Source organism: Panthera tigris, chromosome A3, assembly GCF_018350195.1.
Source record: "Panthera tigris isolate Pti1 chromosome A3, P.tigris_Pti1_mat1.1, whole genome shotgun sequence".
NCBI lineage: Eukaryota > Metazoa > Chordata > Mammalia > Carnivora > Felidae > Panthera > Panthera tigris.
The window spans coordinates 40,384,452-40,406,356 of record NC_056662.1 but is presented as its reverse complement, the minus strand read 5'-3'; the positions used below and the strand labels follow the sequence as shown (position 1 = coordinate 40,406,356).

The 21,905-nt window shown below is 36.2% G+C and overlaps 1 protein-coding gene across 1 annotated transcript in view; it reads right to left on the bottom strand.

The window, feature by feature from the left end:
- Window positions 1-21,905, bottom strand: part of MACROD2 (mono-ADP ribosylhydrolase 2) — a 2,018,887-nt gene that overhangs the window by 753,325 nt on the left and 1,243,657 nt on the right. Inside the window, exon 6 of the mRNA XM_042980930.1 lies at window positions 11,273-11,394. Coding sequence (XP_042836864.1) covers window positions 11,273-11,394 — 122 coding nt within the window. The remainder of the gene's footprint in view (window positions 1-11,272; window positions 11,395-21,905) is intronic.

Here is a 21,905-nt window from a genome sequence, read left to right as displayed (position 1 = left end):
TTATGTCATTAACATTTCACAGAACTGCCATTTTATGAATCTATACTCTGCTCTGTTACTTATTAGCTTGTCCAATATTCAGGAATCACAGAAATGAAGTAAAAAAAAAGTAATGGTGAGACAATTTTGCAGGGATGTAACAATAATAAAAGCCATAGCATTTAGACATGTTGTCAAACTATTTAATAATAATGGTCCTAATACTACTGCTAGTCATAATAAAAATTACTACAAGTAGAATATAAGCTCAACAAGAACCAAGTACTTGGAATAGTGATTAGAACATAGTAGTTGCTGAATACATATTTGTTGGACAAATTACTACTAATGAACCTTACTAATGAAACTTACTATGCAGTCTGCAAAGCATTTCATAAAAATTGTAGCATCTGAGTCTCATGAAAATGTTGGGATGGACCTACTATTATTATTTATCATTGTTATATTTTTATTTTTTTCTGTTATATTTTTAAACATTTGCATTGCAGCATGGAAATTTCCCAAACAATGCATTCAGAAGAGATGGAAAGATTGCACTAAAATTATTCAGCTCACAGGGACAAAGATCTGGGTGGTTAATATACTGTTATACTTAAGCCATAGATATAACTAGAACACTATACTCTTTCTATGACACACCTGCCAAGCAAGTAATTCACCTTCTACACATTTCAGGAGCATGTGTAAGTGTTCAAAACAAAGATTGCTATGGTGTGGCTTAAACTGAACCTGTAACACATTTTCCATGAAAAAAAGCTCTTTATAATTCTATTGAATAGTACATAAACAAGTCTAGAGAGCTTTCTCGATACTGACAGGTTTATTTTTATTTTCAAAGTGGTATTGGTTTTATTTGCTTTGCTCTTTTAGTGTCTCAGTTTAACAGCCTAAGAATAGCTTATATTCTATACATTGAAATTGCTCTTCTGAAAAACATATCTGAACATTTGCAAGAAGAAATACACAGTTTAAAGCTGCTGCCTTTCCTCTAGACTATTAACCCTCTAGATATATGACAAAATCGCCCTGTTGTTCAAATCTAATGGTAGGCTCGGGACTCCGTGGTCCGTGTTTTGAATTGACTATTTTCCTCATGATACAGTAATCTGATAACTGCTGCTCAGGTCAGGGAAAAATAAAACACTCGAGATGAACGTTTGCCTTGCAAATCTGTTTATAGTTTCTATACAAATTTCACTGTAATATACTTTCTTTGACAGTGCACTGGGCCAGTAATGCCTCTGGAAGACACTGTTGTAGAAACCAGTAATGATTTTCCCGGGAATGTTCCCTAGCCTTGGAAAAGGAACTGAAAATAATTAAGTGGACAAATCTGGTTAAATTGAGATGTTTTATACTTTCACTTTAAATAAAATTTCCTTGGTTTTTGCTACCATATCTGCAGAAAGCACAAGTGACTAAAAATAATTCTTTCAAACTATAAAAGATGAAGCAAAAATTTCAGACACTCTTACAGAAAGAATTGATTATGGGCATATTGTAAGATTTTGAAGAAAATATAAGATACCTTATTTCCCAAAACGTTAAAAGAAGACATAATTTGGATGAATCATTATATTGGAAAAATATGAGGTAACTACCTTAGCAAATTGCTAACCCTCAATTTGTTTTGTATCTTCTAATTGATTAACAATTTTATATACATCCAGCCTTGGGTAGCCAACTTTTCAGCTGTTTGACATGATGATTCAAAATTTAGTGTCATGAGATGTTAAGAAAAAGTTCAACCAAGGTGACACAATATTGTGATATTATTTCTCCACTACATAAGAATTACATTTTCAATAACTCTGTTCATTCATAGGATACAACACTAGTCACATTAATTGCCATCCTTGTAACATGTATATCTTACTATACTCAAAAGAAGCAGAGAAGTTGTATGACTGAGTTCAAGAATAAAAATCTTTGGACAACCTGTGTTTAGCATATTACCCTACTGGAAACTCAGTTTAACTTAACCCAATGGTCTCAATTCAATCAGACCCATAATAAATATTTTGAGAAGACCTCTTGAATTCGCTGAAATGACATCTATTAATAGTAATACTTACCCGTATCCAGGAAGCAGAAAGTGTCAGGGACCCACCCACATCCTCCCAGAACTCAGAGTTCCAGTACCTGCCCATGCATAGCACCCTCCAGCAAGTCCCTGTATGTGATTCTGCCTCAGGGTTTTCTCTCAGGCTGGCCAAGGAGCAGACAGGAAAGTCTAGGGAATTACTACCCCAGGAGCAGTCCTCAGCCAGCCACAGGTGGAGGTGAAATATAAATGGCTCAACTCCCCTCATTCTCCAGATGGGACAATTGTAGGCATGTTCTATATGGTTTCCAGGGAGCTCGCCAGCAAGAGTGAGCCTCTGTTGCCCAAAGTAGTGACTTCCTTGTAATAGGACTCGGCTCCCTTCCCTTCCCTTTCTCACTCCCCCATACTTCTGCCAGTGCTTCCTGTCCTAGCCTCCTGAATAAAGTACTTGTGCACAAATCTTTGTCTCCAGGTCTGCTTTCAGGGGAATCCAAATCAAGACAATACATCAATTTTTTAAAAATGAATATAATGTCATAGGGGTGATATGAAAGAGATGTAAAGGGAAAGTGACAAGGTAAAGTTCTGTTCTCAAAGTAAATACTCAGACATGGCTACCTACTGCATAGTGTAACACACAATGAATTAAGCAGCACGTATGAAAGGGTTAAACAGTTGCTTTCCTACATGGAATCACCATGAAAAGAACATCTGCAAATGCAGACTCACACAAGTGCAATGCATTGCCAAGTACCCTAAGTGGCGCGGCCACCGATGGCAGGGTTTTCTCAGGACACTAGGCAAAATGCTGAGCAAGCTAAGCACAAACTTCCCTTAATTTTCATGGTGGTTCATTCATATACTGAAAACAAAAGCTCTGTTTGTAATGTACCTTGTTGTTTATAAACAGGCTTTACTTATATGACTGTCAGGCAAAACATTCACATGTTGTGCAGGATAAGGGACAGTTTCTCAGTGTGTGTCTGGTCAGCCCACACATTGTAGCACCTGTGGCTCACAAAATGCTAGTGGTACCCTCCAATTGTTTTCACTGTCCAAAACCATGTTCACAAAAAGCTCCCTACAAGGCAGTAGTATAAAGTACCATGGGTTTATTTATTTTAAAAAGATAATTAATTAATTAGTAATAAACACACAAATAAGTAAAAAAATAAAAGACATAAAACAGCAGAGGAAAGGAAAAAGGCACTGGATTTAGACTTTCCCAATTTAACTCCCACCTCTACTTTTTGTTAGAGGTAAGACCTTAGGCAATTTACTCATGGTCCATCTGGCTCATATTCCACATCTGTAAAGTGGAAGAAACCACACTCTAACTCAAGCTGTTTCAAGGCTAAATGAGTAAAACACAATGTCTGGCACAAAGTGACAGTTCAAAAATATTAGCTATTCTTATTATTATATTGTCTGGCTAAATGACTGATCTCTGTAACCCAAGTCATCTCTCTGATTCATACCACTACATGGTATGAATTATGCAATATATGACAACATGGGTGGAGGTATATAATTCTAAGTTTTCCAGGCATGGTCTATGAATTTACCATTATTCCATGTTTTCTCACCTCCTCATCTCTGCTGTCCTTTCTTGGTCACTGGTTATTGCCAGTAATAATGACCTGATGAGAATATTGTTATAGATTTTGTACCCTTATGCCCAGTTAGGATGTATTTTAAAAGGGAAGTATAGGGAAAAAAGAAGAAAGAAAAATATTGATTTAGCCTTGTTCTCCCCTCTTTTGCTAAATCAAAGAAATACAAGGAGCTAGCAGGAGAATCTAAACAACAAATGAGATGATGTATAGGAACACACTGTTGTAAACTATAAAGTGAAGTGCAAATGTAAAAATTCTTGTGTTCTTGTTATTTATTAATAGTATCATTAGTCACAGAGCTGTTAGAATTCCAGCTAGGAAGGACATGGACACCTAGCATTATCTTTTATAAATGAGATAACTGAGAACCAAGACTAGATGCTGCCTAAAAAGAGATGGGGAAAGGTCACACCAATGGCTCTGTTGCAGGGGGTGCTTTGAGGTGAAGTACTGGCTGGGAAATGGTGGTGCCAAGTTAGGCAGGGGCAGAGGTAACAAATTAAAGGGTCATCTTTTCAAGGCTGCAGAAGTCTTCTTGAAGAAGGGACTGCATTGATTGATGTGGCCTGTAATGGAAACTCAGCTAATGAAATAAAACCAGCATTTAAGAATCTCAAGCTGAGAACTCATTGCCATGGCAACCCTCTCAGAAGGGAACTTGTATAAGAAAATAAGGCGCACTTGACTACACCTTAAAATGAAAACCTACACTGCAGTGAAACAATGAAACATAGGATTTGCTTACTGTTGTAATGTTTAGAGGTTAGCACCCACATTGTAAGTCCATTGTCTTTTCCATCGGAAGTTATTTTTTAAAGTTTTTTTTTTTTAATTGAGATAGAACCTGTGAGAGTGGGGGAGGGGCAGAGAGAGAGGGAGATAAAGAGAATGCCAGGCAGGGTCCACGTGGTCAGTGCGGAGCCCAGTGTGGGGCTTGAACCCATGAACCATGAGATCCTGACCTGAGCTGAAACTAAAAGTCTGATGCAAGTCAGACTGAGGCACCCAGGAGCCCCTGGGAAGTTATTACTTCTGAAGTAATAAGGCACAGATTTTGAAAGGCATGGATTACGTTTCTAAAACTGAAACTGATGGTAAGAATTTGCCACTGAGGACATTTAAGGTCACAGTGCAAAAAAAGAGAAAAATAGATGGCAAGAAACTTACAAAAACCCTTGTAAATTATTTCTATGATCACTTGAAAACAACAAAGACATTATGATATGTAAGATAATGTCTGTGCTACTATAGTGTCTCTACATATGTCTGTCCATCCAATTGCAATTGGAATCTTTCCTCACTGCCCTCAACACTATACTCACCCCTGAAATTTCACCAAGATATTCAGCAAAATAATATAAATAACTTCCATTTGTATGTTTTAGGTAATATACATCCAAAAGGATATTCTGTATATGTGAAGTACTCTTCCAGTCCCAAAACACCCTTTTAGTTTCCTCAGGACACAGCATTGTCCCAGAAATCAAAATAATTTAGTTGTTTAATTTCACCAGCCTGACTATTCATTTCTCAAGTCACATGTGTTAGAATTCTGTGGTTCTAAGACTTGGATCCATTCTTTGACACTTACCTTTATCTTTCCCAAAGTTTTAGAAAAAATCTGTGTCCTCTTTCACTTTTCTTTCACCTTTTTTTTTCCTATTCCCATTTCTAGTTTAACCTTTTTCTAATTATCCCCTCCATAGTGCCTTATACTTTGCCTATCCAAGAATCAACACTCTGAAGGTTGTGGAGAACGTACACAAAGTGAATTTGCATATATTTGAATTTTGCCCAACAGGAATTCATGGTTGGAGGAAAATAAGTGAATTTTATTTGAAGTAAGTTGGAAGAAATAAGATACATGCAAAAATGAGGTCTAGAGAGCATGAAAGATTATTCAGATTTTTCATTTGAAACTTTAAGACTTGAGGAAGAATCATGATTGAAATTGTAAATTTAAACATTCATCACTATTAACAAAGCTGTGCTAATTAATAATTCACAGAAGAGATGTGTCACTATAAAATGAACCATTAGATTTATTGATTACTTTTATCCTTTTACAACCTAAAGCAAACATGTAGACATATACTGGAAAGAAGCCACCAAGAAGAACGGACAGAGGAGAGAAATATAAGGAAACTTTATCTCTTAAATTAATAAAGGAGTATTATTTTTTTCATGGTGAAAAAATTTTGTCTACAACATGTTCCAAAAACGAAATAACTACCTTACTTCTATATAGTAATGTGTAACTGTAACTTTTCCCCCTTCTCTATTTAAAAATTTCTTTTTTAGCAAAACTGGGAGGTACATGAAATTTATTTGTATCCCGCTGTTTTGTTTCTGTGTTTTCTGTTTCTCTCAACCTTCCTCCAGACCCCCTTCCAATTCCCCTCCTCCCTCAGGCTGAGATGCTGAGCACTTTTATCATCCTCTAATTTATGCTGCTAAAGTGAAAAGTAATGTGATAAATTTCTTCATGTTAGGGTATTAGGAAATTAATTATCTACAGATCTCATGAGTATTTGCATTTTAAAGGAAAATTGCAGAGAAAGGACAATGCCTGACCATCATAAATTACTCATTAATTATGGAATTTCAGACATCTGTGGGAAGATATTTAAAAGTGATGAGAGCTAGAGATTGCTCTCAAATCACACAATGGATATGATGATCTGGTCTATTTATTTGTCTGGATGGGCAGGAGATTGAGACAAATTATATATGTGAAGACAATCATTGTACCCTCTGGGTCTTAGAAGATGCTTAAAATGTCTTGGTACTGATAAGTCTTATTAATATTTTTTAAAATAAATAAATGATCACAGTATTTGTTTTACCTCCATTAAAATTTTAAAGAATTCCTTTGGAGAAATTAGAATATGGCAGATATCTCTGACCACTGTACTGTGATCCCAAAGCCTTTGGTTTAACTTTGGCAGAAAAGCAGTGCTTATCAAATATTTCATTTATTCATGGATATTTCTCTGGCCCCCGTGCCACTAGACAGGGCTATGTGAATAGTTCTGGCCAATGAAATGGGAGCAGAAATGGTGTGTGTCATGTCTAAGCTGAAATGGTAAAAAGTTAATGCATGAGTTTGCAAGGTCTCTGTTCTATGGCTGAGCAGGTTGTCAGTTTGAAACACGACAGCTGTGAGATGATGGTATGTCTATAAGCCAGGGTCTCTGAACACAGGCTGCTGAGATTTTGAGGTTATTTGTAGTTGTACCACAACCTAGCTGGTCCAGACCATTATGGCCTTTACCATATTGCTTTACAGCGACTTTGTTACATATCTGCTACCCTACTGTAAATAGATAATCTTCATTCATTTTTGTATCTTTGTTGTAAAATGATGCATCATGGGAGAAACCATAATTATATGAGTATTTTTTAAAAAGTGAAAGATTAGACTATAAATTTAATACAGTTAATTCTGGTGACAAGAGTCATATAATTTAATTCAATTCAATGCATCTACTGAGCAATAGAAGTCTATGGTATGTTCTGTACTTCCAATACAAATATGAGTTGGTAATAGTAACAATATTATTCATGCTTAGAAATAAGATGACACTAATAGTTATAAACAACATTAATACTAATTTTAATTGCCTGAATAAATTTATTATAAGATAATAGAAAATATATATTGGTCTCTGTCCCCAGTTCTTGACACAGAGTTCCTAAAGCTCTTGTAATTTTCTAAGTAATAAGAAGCTTAGAAGCATCTCTTGTTTTAATACTTGTCTTTGACTACATCTCTGACACAGGACTCTGAAAACCCTTGTAAATTCCTAAGTAATAAGAGCACTAAGGGCAACTTTTTTTCTAATGAGGCAATTCTTGTTGGGCTCTTGACTGGGTCCTGGATGGGGGCTGGTCACTAGAAAGACAAAACAATGATTAGAAGCTTGAAATTTTCAGCTTTACCTCTCGTCATCCAAAGAGGAAAGAAGGACTAGAAGTGGAGTTGATGATTGGTCATGACTGTGAGGGAGTCTCACATTAGGACAGGGTTCAGAGAGCTATCAGGCTGGCAAACACAATCATACTAGAAGCGTAAAACACCCCAGTTACACAGGGACAGAAGCTCCTATAGTTGGGGCCCTCCCTGACCTTGCCCTATATACCCGTTCACCTGGATGTTCATCTATATCTTTTATCACATCCTTTAACAAACTGGCAACTGTAAGCAAGTATATCCTTGAGTTCTGTGAGCCTCTCTAGCAATTAACTGAACCCAAGGAGGAGGTCATTGGAACCTTGTATCTATAGCTGGTTGGTTCAGAGACTGAGTTTGCTACTGGCATCTGAAGGGTTTAAGTGTGGAGAAAACTGGGGTTAGGGATCAGACCATTTGGCTGGGCCCTTAACCTAGGAGATCTGACACTATTGCCAGGTAATTAGTATCAAAATTAAATGTAGGACACCATAAGGTGGCCCAGTGAATTGCTGGGTATGAGTAGAAACCTCCACATATTTGGTAACCAGAAGAGAAGGGATTTGTGTAAAAAGAAAAGAAGACTTACAGGGAATAAACACAAAATCAAGAAGAACAAAATTTGGGGGCGCTTGGGTGGCTCAGTCGGTTAGGCGTCCGACTTCAGCCCAGATCATGATCTCATGGTTCGTGAGTCTGAACCCCACATTGGACTCTCTGCTGTCAGCATGGATCCTGTTTCATATCATCTGTCCCCCTTTCTCTCTGCTGCTACCTCACTCATATTCTTTCTCTCTCTCTCTCTCTCTCTCTCTCTCTCTCTCTCTCTCTCTGTTCCTCCCCTATTCATGCATGTGCATGCTCTCTCTCTCAAAAATAAACATTTAAATTTTTTTTAAGCCAAAAAAAAAAAAAACCAACAACAAAGTTTTTCCCTACACAGGGAGAAAACAATTGAGTTTTTCCTTTGCAAATGTACTAACTGAATACTTGGTAATAATTTATTTCTGTCTTAATAGCATCAAGAAATGACATGATGAATGTTTAGAGGTCTGGTTTTCAGAATAGATGCCAAAGTAAGAATGATCTCAATCTCTTAAATTTGCCAAATCATAAAATGTGAAAATAACTTATACTTAAAGTAATATTACCAAATACTTTGATAGAGAATTACATTTTTCCAGTTGTCTTACATCCATTATCTCAACTGACCCCCATAACAGCCTCTTGAGTTAGATATATCTGAGATAACAGTAATAATTTAGTGATTCTTTGTATGTAGAAATTGAAGTTATGAAACATGTTTTCTCCTGAGGCTACGAAGTGTTGACATGGCTTGCCTATGGTCACACAGGGGTAACTGTAAAGCAAGCACTGGTAAAAGGGTTTTTGAGAAATTTTCTTTGACATGTATTATAAATGAGCTCAAGTTAAGTTTATTTTCTATCTTAATATCCAGGCTTTTTATAGCAATAATCGCTCCCTATCTATTTTAATAAGTCTATAAAGTTTAAGCCTACACTATCAAACATATATCCAGTTGCAATAAGTTGCTAAGAATTTTCCATTTTCCCCACATAATGAGGATTTGATGACATTAATATTATGATTTTTTAAGCATTATAATTTTTTAACATTGGCCAAGAACATGACATTCCACATAAAATACAAAGCCTTGTTTCCTCCTTGAAGGAAGGAAGGAAGGAAGGAAGGAAGGAAGGAAGGAAGGACAGAAGAAATGAAGGAAAGAAAGAAAGAAAGAAAGAAAGAAAGAAAGAAAGAAAGAAAGAAAGAAGAAAGAAAAGAAAAGAAAAGAAAAAAGAAAAGGAAAGAAGCATGGAGGAAAGGTGCGAGGCAGAGAAGAAGGAAAGGAGGTAAAGAAGGAAGGAAGGAAGGAAGGAAGGAAGGAAGGAAGGAAGGAAGGAAGGAAGGAAGGAAAATGGATTTTTGTGTGTGAATAAGAGACAAGACATTTGATAGAAACTCCATTCAACCATAACATAACATGTGATTAATTTAGCTGACATTTTGCTTCACATTTCGCAAATATTTTCCACCTCCATTTTTGTTTACTAATATTAAAGTGACTTTAGTTTAGCACCACCTGCTAATTTAGCACCAAGTGAGATATAATTAGCCCTCAAAATCATCATCCAAGATATCAAGATAGACCTCATCCAATCCCAGCATGATTAGAGTAGTCTCAGTCCATCTGTAGGTCATCTCATAAATGTCAATTTAACTCAGTCTATAATTCTCCCACTTCTTACCTAATAGTGGCACGTAGTATAACAGCAGCTATGATTGTCTTAAGATAATCATGGTTAGGGATGTTTCTTTTTCCTATTAAAAGGATGGGTGCTGTTTTTACACTATTTATAGTTGTCTAGCATGTTACTTTCTCCTGTCTTTAGAAAAGGGGTCATTAGAGATGCCAGTGAATTCATTAGCCAATTCTCTTCAGGTCTCAAGGTCTATATTTGCCAGGCTAGAAACTTCTCTACATATCCATTTTTCCAAGCATTTCAGCCCCCACCTTTTGAATCAATAAGCCACATTGACAAAATTTTAATGATTCCCTAAATGTGTATGCACACCTGTTTTGAGTTTCCTTATTTTGCTGTAAAGAACAAAATCTACTGGTTCAGTAGTTTGCTTTGCTTCATTCTGTCTGAACTTCAGCTTTCTCCTCTAAGACAGAGTGGTCTTACTTACTGATTTATTTTTAAAGAAAAAAAATAAAAAATGAAAGAGTAAAATAAAATATTCATCTCTGTTAATAATTATGCAAAGGTTTAAAAGCCATAAAATTAGCTTGCAAAAAAAGTTTTGTTATTTTAAGCAAACTCACCTATGTGCACTAAAAAAGACATTTCAAAATGATAATCATGCACGAAAAGTCCAGCCACTATCCCAGGTTATCTAAATGTGTCTCTCAATGCTCCTTTATACAAGTAATAAAGCCTTCAATTTTGTGACCCCCTAAGCAAGGCTGATCCATTCAGCCTGCTAAGAAGTCAATTGTTTAACTATTTTCCTGTCCCAGCATTTCACCAAGGTTATAATCTATGTGAAAAGAATCCCAGGGATTCTGCCCAAATTAATTTACTACTGGGTATTTACACTCTCATTTTTCTCATACTTTTATTTTCCTGGTGTAATTGATATGTAATAAACGTAGGACATGTTGCAAAAGAAAAGCAGGTGAACAAATACTTCCAAATCCAGCTCCAAGAGACTTCCTTTCATCCCAGCCTGCTGGTAAGGAAATAGACTAGACCCACATTTTTTTGAACTCTGTCTAAACGGATAAAGCTTAGAAGGGATGTGGCATAGTTTAAGAAGAGCCAAACAGATTTAAAAAGCAGCAAATTTCAAGTTAAAATGCAAACACACACACACTTTCTTCAAAAGCCAGTGGCACAATGATTGGAAGAAAGTAGATGAGATGGCTCTGGTTGTGTGATCCTACAGTGTTAAATCCTAAACCATCATGGATAATTAAGCAAATATTTAGGGTACACAAAATAGTGACCACATCACTTACTGAGAAACTTAACCTTAGTTTTCCAAATTTTAGAAATGGTTTCCTACTGTCATTTTGGACAATTATAACGGCTGAAATGAATAAGAAATAAGAAACATAAAATTACTTACAACTGATCGGATGTTGTTTTCTTTCACCAGCTTCAGAGATGATTTATAGCAATTTGCAAGGTCTTCCTTGTGGGAACCATTAATATGGCCTCTGGCTATTGGTCCTACAGTGTGGATGACATCTGCACATGCAAAAGGAAGAAGAAATAGCATAAGCAAGGTGTTTTTCACTTTTCACAAATTGGCACTTTATTTATTTTAGGTATTTGTGTTGGAGCCTGGAGCAAGTTAAGAAATATTGATAATGCAAATGCTTCTCTGGTAAAAGATTTTATATAGCACAGCCTCTTAAAGTAGACAATTGCCCAGGAAGGTGATCATTGTGAAAGGGCATCCCCTAGCAGTAAATTATGCCATCGTTATTGGTCAGATCCAAGTGAGACAGATTATAACACAAGATGTGAATAATTGGCACCCTGGCAAAAGACAAATCCGTGGTGGGAAATAAACTGAGAAATAATTGCCTGCAAAATGAGCATTCTGAATTGACGTGGGAAAAGCCACTGCTACACATCACTTTACTTATAAATAAGACAAGAGTTTTAGGCATTGAACACAATAATAAAAAAGGGCAAGTTTCTGAAAATGTGCCAAGATAATTTATAACAATCAGTGATTACCCTAAAAGGAATAACTTCAAAATATTGTTACCAGTTTTAAAGTGCAACCTACCAATCCTCACATAAGTGAGGTATGCTAGGGATAACACTCCCTAGAAATTACCTAGCTTCTAATTTTTACTATATTAAAACTTTCAAAATACAATCTATACCTTTCAGCCTTTATGTTTAAAACAAAAGATTATATATATTTTTTGTACATCAACCAGTCATTGTATTTTTTAAATATCTACACACGCATAAATTTTTACATTTAGGACCATAATGAAATAGAACTGTTCTGGGTTTTTTAAATTTTTTTAATGTTTATTTATTTTTGAGACAGAGAGACAGAGTGTGAGCAGAGGAGGGTCAGAGAGAGAGGGAGACACAGTGTCTGAAGCAGGCTCCAGGTTCTGAGCTGTCAATACAGAGCTAGATGCGGGGCTCAAACTCATGAACCACAAGATTATGACCTGAGCTGAAGTCAGATGCTTAACTGACTCAGCCACCCAGACACCCCTGAACTGTTCTAGTTTTAAAGTCAATAAGGATCATAAGAAAGAACTAAAATTATAAGCCAAATTATTTGAATGCCTAATAACATCTGCTTTCCAGTCTTATCTGTTAATCTGGATTATTAGCCCATTTCATTGATGTAAGTAACGACGACTAATCACCTCTGATCAGAAAGACAAATTTGGTCTAGTATTATCGGAATCATATAATGAAGTGAAATCATTTACTTTGATCAGTACCACTTAATTTCAACAATAATGACAAGACAAAAACACATTACAAAAGTGAGACTAGTTTTAAATTGCATAGGACATTTCACTAGCGAATAAGTCACTAAGGGTAAAACCTTTGTTGTTTGCCTGCTAAATACTGAGTATATTACTTGATGTTTGAGAAAATCCCCCAAATGTTGATTTCAACTTTTAACTCTGAAACAGTATTTAAACCCTTGTCAGATAATATTAAAGATGATATCTTGTGATCAAAATAGGCAGAAACATCACCAGTGAATTCATGCAGATATTCTTTCACAGGCAAACCTGGTTTTAAAGTGAGGACCGCTGCAATATAGGAGAGGACAGAGGGAGATTAGGTTATATTCAGGAAAACAAAACAAAACAAACAAAAAACCTAGCACACAGTGATATCATTTTTTTTTGTAATAAGAGTAACAAGTAAGAGTTGTATATGTTGAAGCAATACAAGCTCTGTACCATATGTCATGAATTTTTTAATGAATATTTCACATTAGCTTCCATATTGCAGTAAATGCTAGATGAAGAAGGAAGGTTGTATTTAGCTTTTCTTCACTTTCCCCTTTGTGACTACGTGTTTGTGCCCACCTATGATATTCTACATCCCCTAATGAATCCAAAGGTAGAAAAGCTGTAGAGTAACAACACAGGATTCTACAGAAAACATTTCCCAAAAGTGGGTACCATAAGATGTGAATTTAAAGGTCAGTTAAATTTGGGAATCACTGGGGGAAATTACATCAAAATAGCTACCTTAGTGCAGAACTTTTAAGACCTTTAGTATGCTACAATGGATTGTGAGTCTCCATGAGAGGGATACAAAATGGAATACATTTGACTCTTGAAAACTATGTTTTACAGAGTACCTCAAGGGACAATTTATCTTTGGGAAATGTTGTGCTGGGGCAACTCTGGCACCCTCACTGCCATTGTTGAGGGACAAGTCTGTGTTTTTTTGTTCCCCTCCTTCCCCATTGCCTTTGTACATCAGACACTTAATACATAAAGGAGCAATAGAATACGACCTTGGTTTCCTTATTTTATGGATGGAGAGGGTCAATAATAAGTGCCTCGTATCTGGGATCATAAAGATGTGTCTACTTGAGCCAAGTAAAAACAGGGCTTAGAGGCATTAATGGGAAGGGGAAAGAGAGAGAGAGAGAGAGAGAGAGAGAGATCATAAAAGGAGGAAATAGTGACATTTTAAAGAATCATTTTTCTTTGCTTTTTACTTTAGACATCATTGTCCACATAACAAATGGAATTTATGAAACATTATTTATTCCATTTTTATAGTTTTCTATTTAATTTAAAAGTCTGAAGACAAGCAGCCAATCAATGAGCTTCCTCCTCAACATGAAAATATTGATCTCTGTATTTTATGCTCTATATTAAACTTACAACATCCAAGATCAAGTGTTATTATCGACCAACACGATGATCTCTCAGATCCACAAAGCTGGAGGCAAATCAAAGTGAAGCTCAAAAATAAATTTCCTTCATTATTTTAATTGTTCATAGCACTTAGGAGTGACTCTTCTACACTGACAAGTTCCTCTTTTCCTGTTATAAAACTCGGTCAGGAGGTCATCTTTCCAATTCCAGCTCCAGCCCTGACTTGCCAAGTGCCCCAGATGAAGCCATCTTTTCACTGGTCCCTGCCTTGGGTTCCTTATCCATAAAACAAATAAGCTGCTCAGATGATCTCTGTGGTTTCTGCTGTGATGTGGACATCATTAATAATAGACTTTGTAATGGAGCCAGGTGGAGTACAGAATGATAGCTGGGCAGTCACAAGAAACCTTAAGCAGCTTGCAAGCTTTGTGAGTACTAAGGATCCTGTTTACATATAAAAAATATTATAGACTACCCTTTCACGACAGTAGTTTCAAAATCCATTGATTGCAAATAAGTTAGAGACAAACAGCTATTATGTCAATGATGCTTTGCATTAATTTACATTTTATTAAACACAATAGCATCTTGATAGTGGACACATATATGTGAGATATATGAATTCAATCCATAGACAATGCTTTCACTGGTACATGAATATGTGGATCCCTTGGTATAAATAAGATCATGTAAACAGAAATGTTTAATTTGACTTCTGATGCATGCAGGGGCTCAATCACTACCACCACCACCACCAACAACAACCACCAGCATCCAAGACATCTTGAACACACAGGCAGGAATGACAGTCGTCATCTCTGCTCTGATGTGGCAAGCATACTACACATTAAGTCCTAAGATCCAATTATAAATCAGAAGCCCCAGATCTGTCACTAATCAGCTGCATAACCTCAGACAAGTCACTCTTTGTGTTTCCCTCTCCAAAGCTAAAAGAAGGAGTTGAATAAGACGGCCTCTAAGATTCTTTGCTGCTCTCAAATGCAATTCCTCTTCTCTTTGCCTATTAAGAATTGATCTATAGATTCTAAGTAGTTTAATTCATTCTTATACAAATAAATGAGCACCAGTCATGGTTCAAGTTTCTCAAACATGCTTATACAACTAAAGTACAAATTGGTCCCATCCCCAGAGACAGTGTTTTAAACATTCCTATCAAAATTATAAATGTAGATTCATTTTGATCCAATAGTTCTATTTCTAGGAAGGTATTGTATATAATATGCTTACTCATATGCAAAATGGCATTTATACAGGTCATTTACTGCAACACTGTATATAATAGCCAAACATTGGAAACAACCTAAATATCCATCAACAGAGACTAGTAAAATAATTGTACTTTATACAATGAAATATTATGCTTCTGTGAAAAGAGCAACAAAGGTATTTGTATGTGGATATTAACAGGTATCCAAGATGTATTACTAAGTTAAAAAATATGCAAAAAAAGTATAATTAGTATGCTACCATTAGTGTAAAAATACCCCACAGGTGAAGGAAAGAATACATGTTTCTTTTAGCTATACCTGCATAAAATATCTCTGGAAGCATTAACAAGCAATTAATAACAGTGGTTTTCTACCAGGCTAGTGATAAAAACTGCAAAGATGGAGGCAAATATGAGGAGAGTTTTAATGTTTACTTGTTAGATATATGTTTTACATTCAAATTATATGGATGCATTACGTATTTAATAATTACATAGGGCATTAAAACAAAGGGTAGATGGTTTATTAAACCATGTTCCTGGATCCCATCTACCATATCACTATAACATACAAGGACTGTTACTGTGCTTTATAAAGATGATCTTATATCACTACAAATATGAATGTGCTCTTAAATTAAAAAGATACAACTCCAAGGGATTTAACATCTTTATTATTTTGCTCTCTCAATAATCTCTTTATATAAAGCAATTATTTTCAGATAAAAGTAGGGTTTAAATGATGGACCAAAGGGCATTTTTCTCCTATATGTCTAGTATCTATCTTTAAAGTTTCACTACAGTTTTAATACGCAAAGTGAATTCCAGATACTTTACAGTGAAAATGTAGTACAGGGATATACATCTTAGATATCTCAGTAACCAAATAATTTTAAATAAATAGCCAAGAATTTTTAGAAATGAAAAGGACAATATAGAAAATTTAATCATTTTACCTTGTTCAGGGAACCAGAGTGGCAGAATAATACACATCAATGTGGGGAGATACAATATCACAATAACAATCTGATTATAAATAAAGTTTCCCTAAGGTGACTACTTATTTGAGGAAATGGCATACATCTGTAAATATAAAAGTTGACATTTTTACCATGGATCCCATTACTTTAACTTCATAGTTTGGTTAACTATTACATAAAAACAAAACAAACCAAAACCAAACCAAACCAAAACAACAACAAAAACCCAAAAACAAACAAATACGAACTACCCCAAAACATGGTGGCTTAAGACAGTTAACAGCCATTTTATCATTTCTTTTGATTTCTCTGGGTGCGAAATTCTGAAGGGCCCAGCTAAGGCAGCTGGTTTAGGGTCTCTCACAGGGTTGCTGTCAGCCCATGGGTGGCAGTGGAACACTGGGGGCTATGGAAGCTAAGAGCTGGACTAGCATGTCTCCTTCTTCATGTAGTCTCGAGGAGTCTCCATATGGGCTAGTCTGGGGTGCCTCACAACAAGGCAGCCTCAGAGGAGATGGACTGCTCACATGACAGCTCATCATTCCAAAAGCAAGTGTACCAGTGGTGGAAGTTACGTCGCCCTTCTTCACCCAACCTTGGGAGTCACACAGAATCACTACTACTATCCCTATTGGTTGCAAGCATCACACAATTCCACCCATTTCAAGTGGAGACACAGATGGTAGGAATAACAAAGAATTTATGAGCATATTTTAAAATGGCCACATCACAAGACTTCCCCAGACACTTGGACTTTATTTTGGTTAGCATGTTTTTAAAAAGTCTTATGGTAGATATATTAGAAACTATAGAAAAGGCTGATATAATTAAATCTATTTCCATGCAGCTATTATAGAAAAGAGTAGGGATTCTTCAAAAAATTAAAACTAGAACTACCATATGACCCAGCAATTCCACTACTGAATATTTATTTGAAGGAGATGAAAACATAAACTGAAAAATACAACTGCACCTCATGTTCATTGCAGCATTTTTGATCTAAGTGTCCAAAATGGATGAATGGATAAAGAAAATGTGGTGTGTGTGTGTGTGTGTGTGTGTATGTATATATATATATATATATATATATATATATACATATATATATATATATGATATTATTAAGCCATAAAAAAGAAAAAAAGAATCCTGCCATTTTCAACAACATGGATGATCCTTGAGAACCTTATGATAAGTGAAATAGGTCAGATGGAGAAAGGAAAACGTCATGTAATTTCACTTTTTTAAATAAATGTTTATTTATTTTTGAGAGTACAAGAGGGGGGAGGGGCAAGAAGAGGGGGACAGAAGATCTGAAGCAGGCTCTGCACTGACAGCAGCGAGCCTGATGTGGGGCTCAAACTCAGGAACTGAGAGATCATGACCTAAGCAGAAGTCAGATGCTCAACCAACTGAGCCACCCAGGTGCCCCTGTAATTTCACTTTTATGTAGAATCTATAAACAGTACAACAATAACAAACCCAAGCTCATAGAAACAAAAAACATATCAGTGGTTGCCAGAGGTAGAGGTTTGGGGCATGGGTGGAGTGGCAAAATTGGATGAACGGGGTCAAAAGGTACAAACTTACAGCTGTTAAATAAACAAGTCCTGGGGATGTAATGTACAGCATTGTGACTACCGTTTATAATACTATACTGCATGTATTAAAGTAGCTAAGAAAGTAAATCTTAAAAGTTCTCATCATAAAAAAAAAAATTCTATTCTAGTATCTTCTCAGACCTATTCTCTTAAAAAGTCAGCTGCTTATTTAATAAAAGTCAAAGCTAGAGAAAGATTGGGATATGAGATTGATACGTTTATTAGTTGTAAATATAATCTAATTTGGAGATCACAGTGTAACTATAGCTCCTATGTAGAACTTCCTGGCCCCACACTAGTTTAGTTACTTCTTCTGTGCTAAAGTCTGGCAGGAAGTTGTGAGCAAAGGAAAGGGAAGGAATGGCTGCTATAGAATCAGCATCATATCTCCCTGTGAGCGATAAAGGTATGCGATTTTGATTTCCCTGAAATGCCCAGCTTCTCATTCAAGAAAGGATATGCAGCCTTCATGCCTTTGAAGTCCTTTCTTACACAAGGGAGGAAAGCCTAGAAAACAGCAATGCAATTTGTACATTTAATCAACGTTTCAAATGCAAGCCCTTGAAGAGGTATGGAAAATGAGATGGCAAGCCCTTTTGTGCTTTATCAGACTACAGTGTGGCAAGACAAATGAAAGCTGTTTTTCCTCATCTATTTCAAAAATCAATCAGCCTATAAATCACCTCTTTTGTTTTGAAGCTATAACCACCACCTTGCATTCCCCCACCTCATTTTGTCCTGGGAAATTAGTCTGAACTATATAGAAGAGGGGACTAGGAGAGGTTTTCTTTGACGGGGGTGCAGGGGACAGCACACTTTCATTTCCAAAAGTGTAAATTGAAAAATGTGTGATTGGAATGCCAAATAAGTATTGAAAGCAGTAGAATTATTTACAAAGGTTCAATCAGATTTATCCTTGGCAAAAAGGAAAAAAAAAGAAAAAGAAAAAGAAAAAAAATCAGCAAAGATATTCTGTGAAAAAATATTAGCATAATGAATTTTAAAACAAATGAGAGAGCACATATAGTTTGCTCTCATCCTTTCCCATTTGAGAAGCGACTGTGCTACATTCAAACTGTTAATGAACAGTCAGACCAGTGTAGAATCAATTACATGTTGCTTTCATTCACTCCACTCTTGTATTCATAAGCATAATCGGTCCATCTAACAGACTGCATAATGATGCTGTGCCCTGTCAATCATATTCAAATTGCATGAATTTTAAGGAGAAAACCAATGCACAGAATTAAATTGATTTTCTTTTCTAAAGATACAACCACATATCCAAGCACTAAAGGTACTATTTGTAAATCTTATTGGCCAATTTATATGATAAGCACCACCACTCTATGACCTGGAACAGCACACTTGAAGTTCTGTAAATGGGAAATTGAATTACCACCTGATAGCCTTACGAAGTAAATGCTGCCTTTCCTCTCCATATAGGTCAATGTTTTCATATACACATTTTCAAAGCTTGTTTTTGTTATATTTCAAGAAACAATCAATTGTCCATAAGATGTTCCTTTTCAATCTGCAACGGACATCAGTTAGAATGTACTCAACTATCCCCCTGCAGGTTTCTAAGTTTGGGTTATTCTCTCATACACTTCTTCAGCTGCATGATGGATTTCTTTCTGTGCCCAGAAGGACTATAGTCATCCAGCTGTTTGCATGAGTTTGGGACAAACTACCACTTGCAGTGTTATTTTCTAGTCCCTTTTCCTTTGAGTCTGTGAGTTAACTATTTCTTTTCACTGTTTTTAGTTAGAAAGAGTTTTGGTTTACCTCTCCTAGCCTCCTTGGAACTATATGGTTCCCTCAATAAGATGTCTGTGATGGAGCACCTGGGTGGTTCCGTCTGTTAAGCATCCAACTTCAGCTCAGGTCATGATCTTGCAGCCTGTGAGTTTTGAGTCCTGTGTTGGGCTCTATGCTGACAGCTCAGAGCCTAGAGCCTGCTTTGGATTCTGTGTCTCCCTCTCTGCTTCTCCCCCATTCGCTCTCTCTCTATCTCTCTCAAAAATAAATAAACATTAATTTTTTTAAAACAAATAAGATGTCTGTGTCTAAGATTAAATACACAGTAGCTAAAAAACGTTTGTATTTTGCAGCTGATAAAAGCATACAGAATGCACTGCCAAAGATTAATGAATACACCCAGGTCAACTTGAAGTTTGCTCCTATTTTTACATGTAAATGTGATGATGTTGCCAAGTTTTGGACATCATGTGCTGACAGTATGTTTCATGCTTCATTGACTTTAAAGTTGTGAGGTTTTAAGCTTAAATTGTGGGGCTTAAATTATCAAATGTTATTTGAGCAATTTCCACTAAAATATTATCCTATATGTTAATAAATAAATAAATAAATAAATGAAGGAAGGAAGGAAGGAAGGAAGAGGCAAAGCTCATCTTTAATAGTTTATTGGCTCTCCCTCTTCTGCCAAAAATCTATTTATGGTTGATCTTGCTGATGAGGCTGTCTCCTGTTTCAACTGGATCCCTATACATAAGGGTCCATTTTCAATAAGGGATTGAAATTTGTGTAAAAGGGATATCCTGTGGTCAGCCATTTATAGAATCTTTGAGATTCCACAGGGTATTGGGGGCATCTGCATTACAATAGTGTTATTTCCAACAGAGAGGCGTCTCATAAAGGCTGTGGGAAGCTGAATTATCTGCAAAAGTCTAACATTTCACATCATGTTAGAATGAACCAAAAAAGAACACATCTTAGAAGGAAGTGAGTCAAATACATGGCATTTCTAATGCTTCAGTAGCAGGGGTGAGAGGAGGTGGAGGTCCAGATAGACAATATGACTTTTTCAAGGAAGATAATAATGTCTTTATTCTGGTTCAAGGGATGGACAATTTGCAGCCTTTTCAGAGAGAGAGAGAGATGCAAAACCAGCACTTTTTTTTAAGATGCGAGGGGAAAGTAGGGTTTAAGAATCCTACATAGTGGGTAAGAATAAGTGAATGTTAGTCATCCCCCCTCCACCCCTCATCCCCCACTATAGGGTAATTCTACTAATGCAAAATCTAGGCTAGGAGGAAAGTGTGCGGTGGGGTCAACATCAGGACACACAAGTGATGCTATGGTTGCATGTGCTTGCTTGTCATCAGCCTTCCTTTATAGTTCCCTTACCAACATGAGTCTGGACAAGACAAATTCTTCTACAATCATGCACTCAGTCATTAATGTTGTCCTTTATTCGATAAATAAATATTCACTGAGAATCCACTGTGTGCCACATACATAGGGCAATTGCTCCATTCACTCTTACAAAACAGGTCTTGTGCTTTTCTGACTCCAGAACTTTCTGGTGTCAAGAGAGCCCCTGCATCTTTGCCTTTCAAAATCCTTTCCAGTCCATGAAACCCAAAGAGAATTTATTTTCACTAAAGATCTGATCCATGGACACTACTGCATGAACTAATTTTCAACTTACTTCTTCTTTCATTGTCTCCAATATCACTTATGTTTGACCATATACATGATTTTTAACATCAACATTTCTGTACACACAACTAATAATATTCCATCAGTCAGAGCTCTCTAATAATATGATATTCTTCCTGAGGAGACAGGGCATTTCCTGTCAGGGGAGGCAATCAAATATGATTATATGTGCTCCAAGATTCTTTCTAATTCTGCAATGCTATGATTCTGTATTTCCTGTCTTCATGTAGAGACTCCACTGCAGGGAACATGACAAATCTATGTCTGAGTTTCCCACAAAGCCAAGAACTCTATGGGAACAGTTGCTTAATGAATAATTAGTGAATTTGTGGGTGATTAAATAAAAGTTGGCCTGATACAATTGATGTAATCAGAGATGATATACTGGATTAGAGAAAACAATGAGGTAGAATGGCCAGTCTAGACAGAGCAAACAATGGAATGTAGTTATACTGGTTCATATCATTCAACATACATTTTTATGGAACTGAGAATTTGTTTCTTCACAGAAAGACTCAGCATAGTCTGATCAAAAGTTTCCTAATAAGTTCACAACAGCTGATAAAAAAGACTCTTAACACCATTACACTCC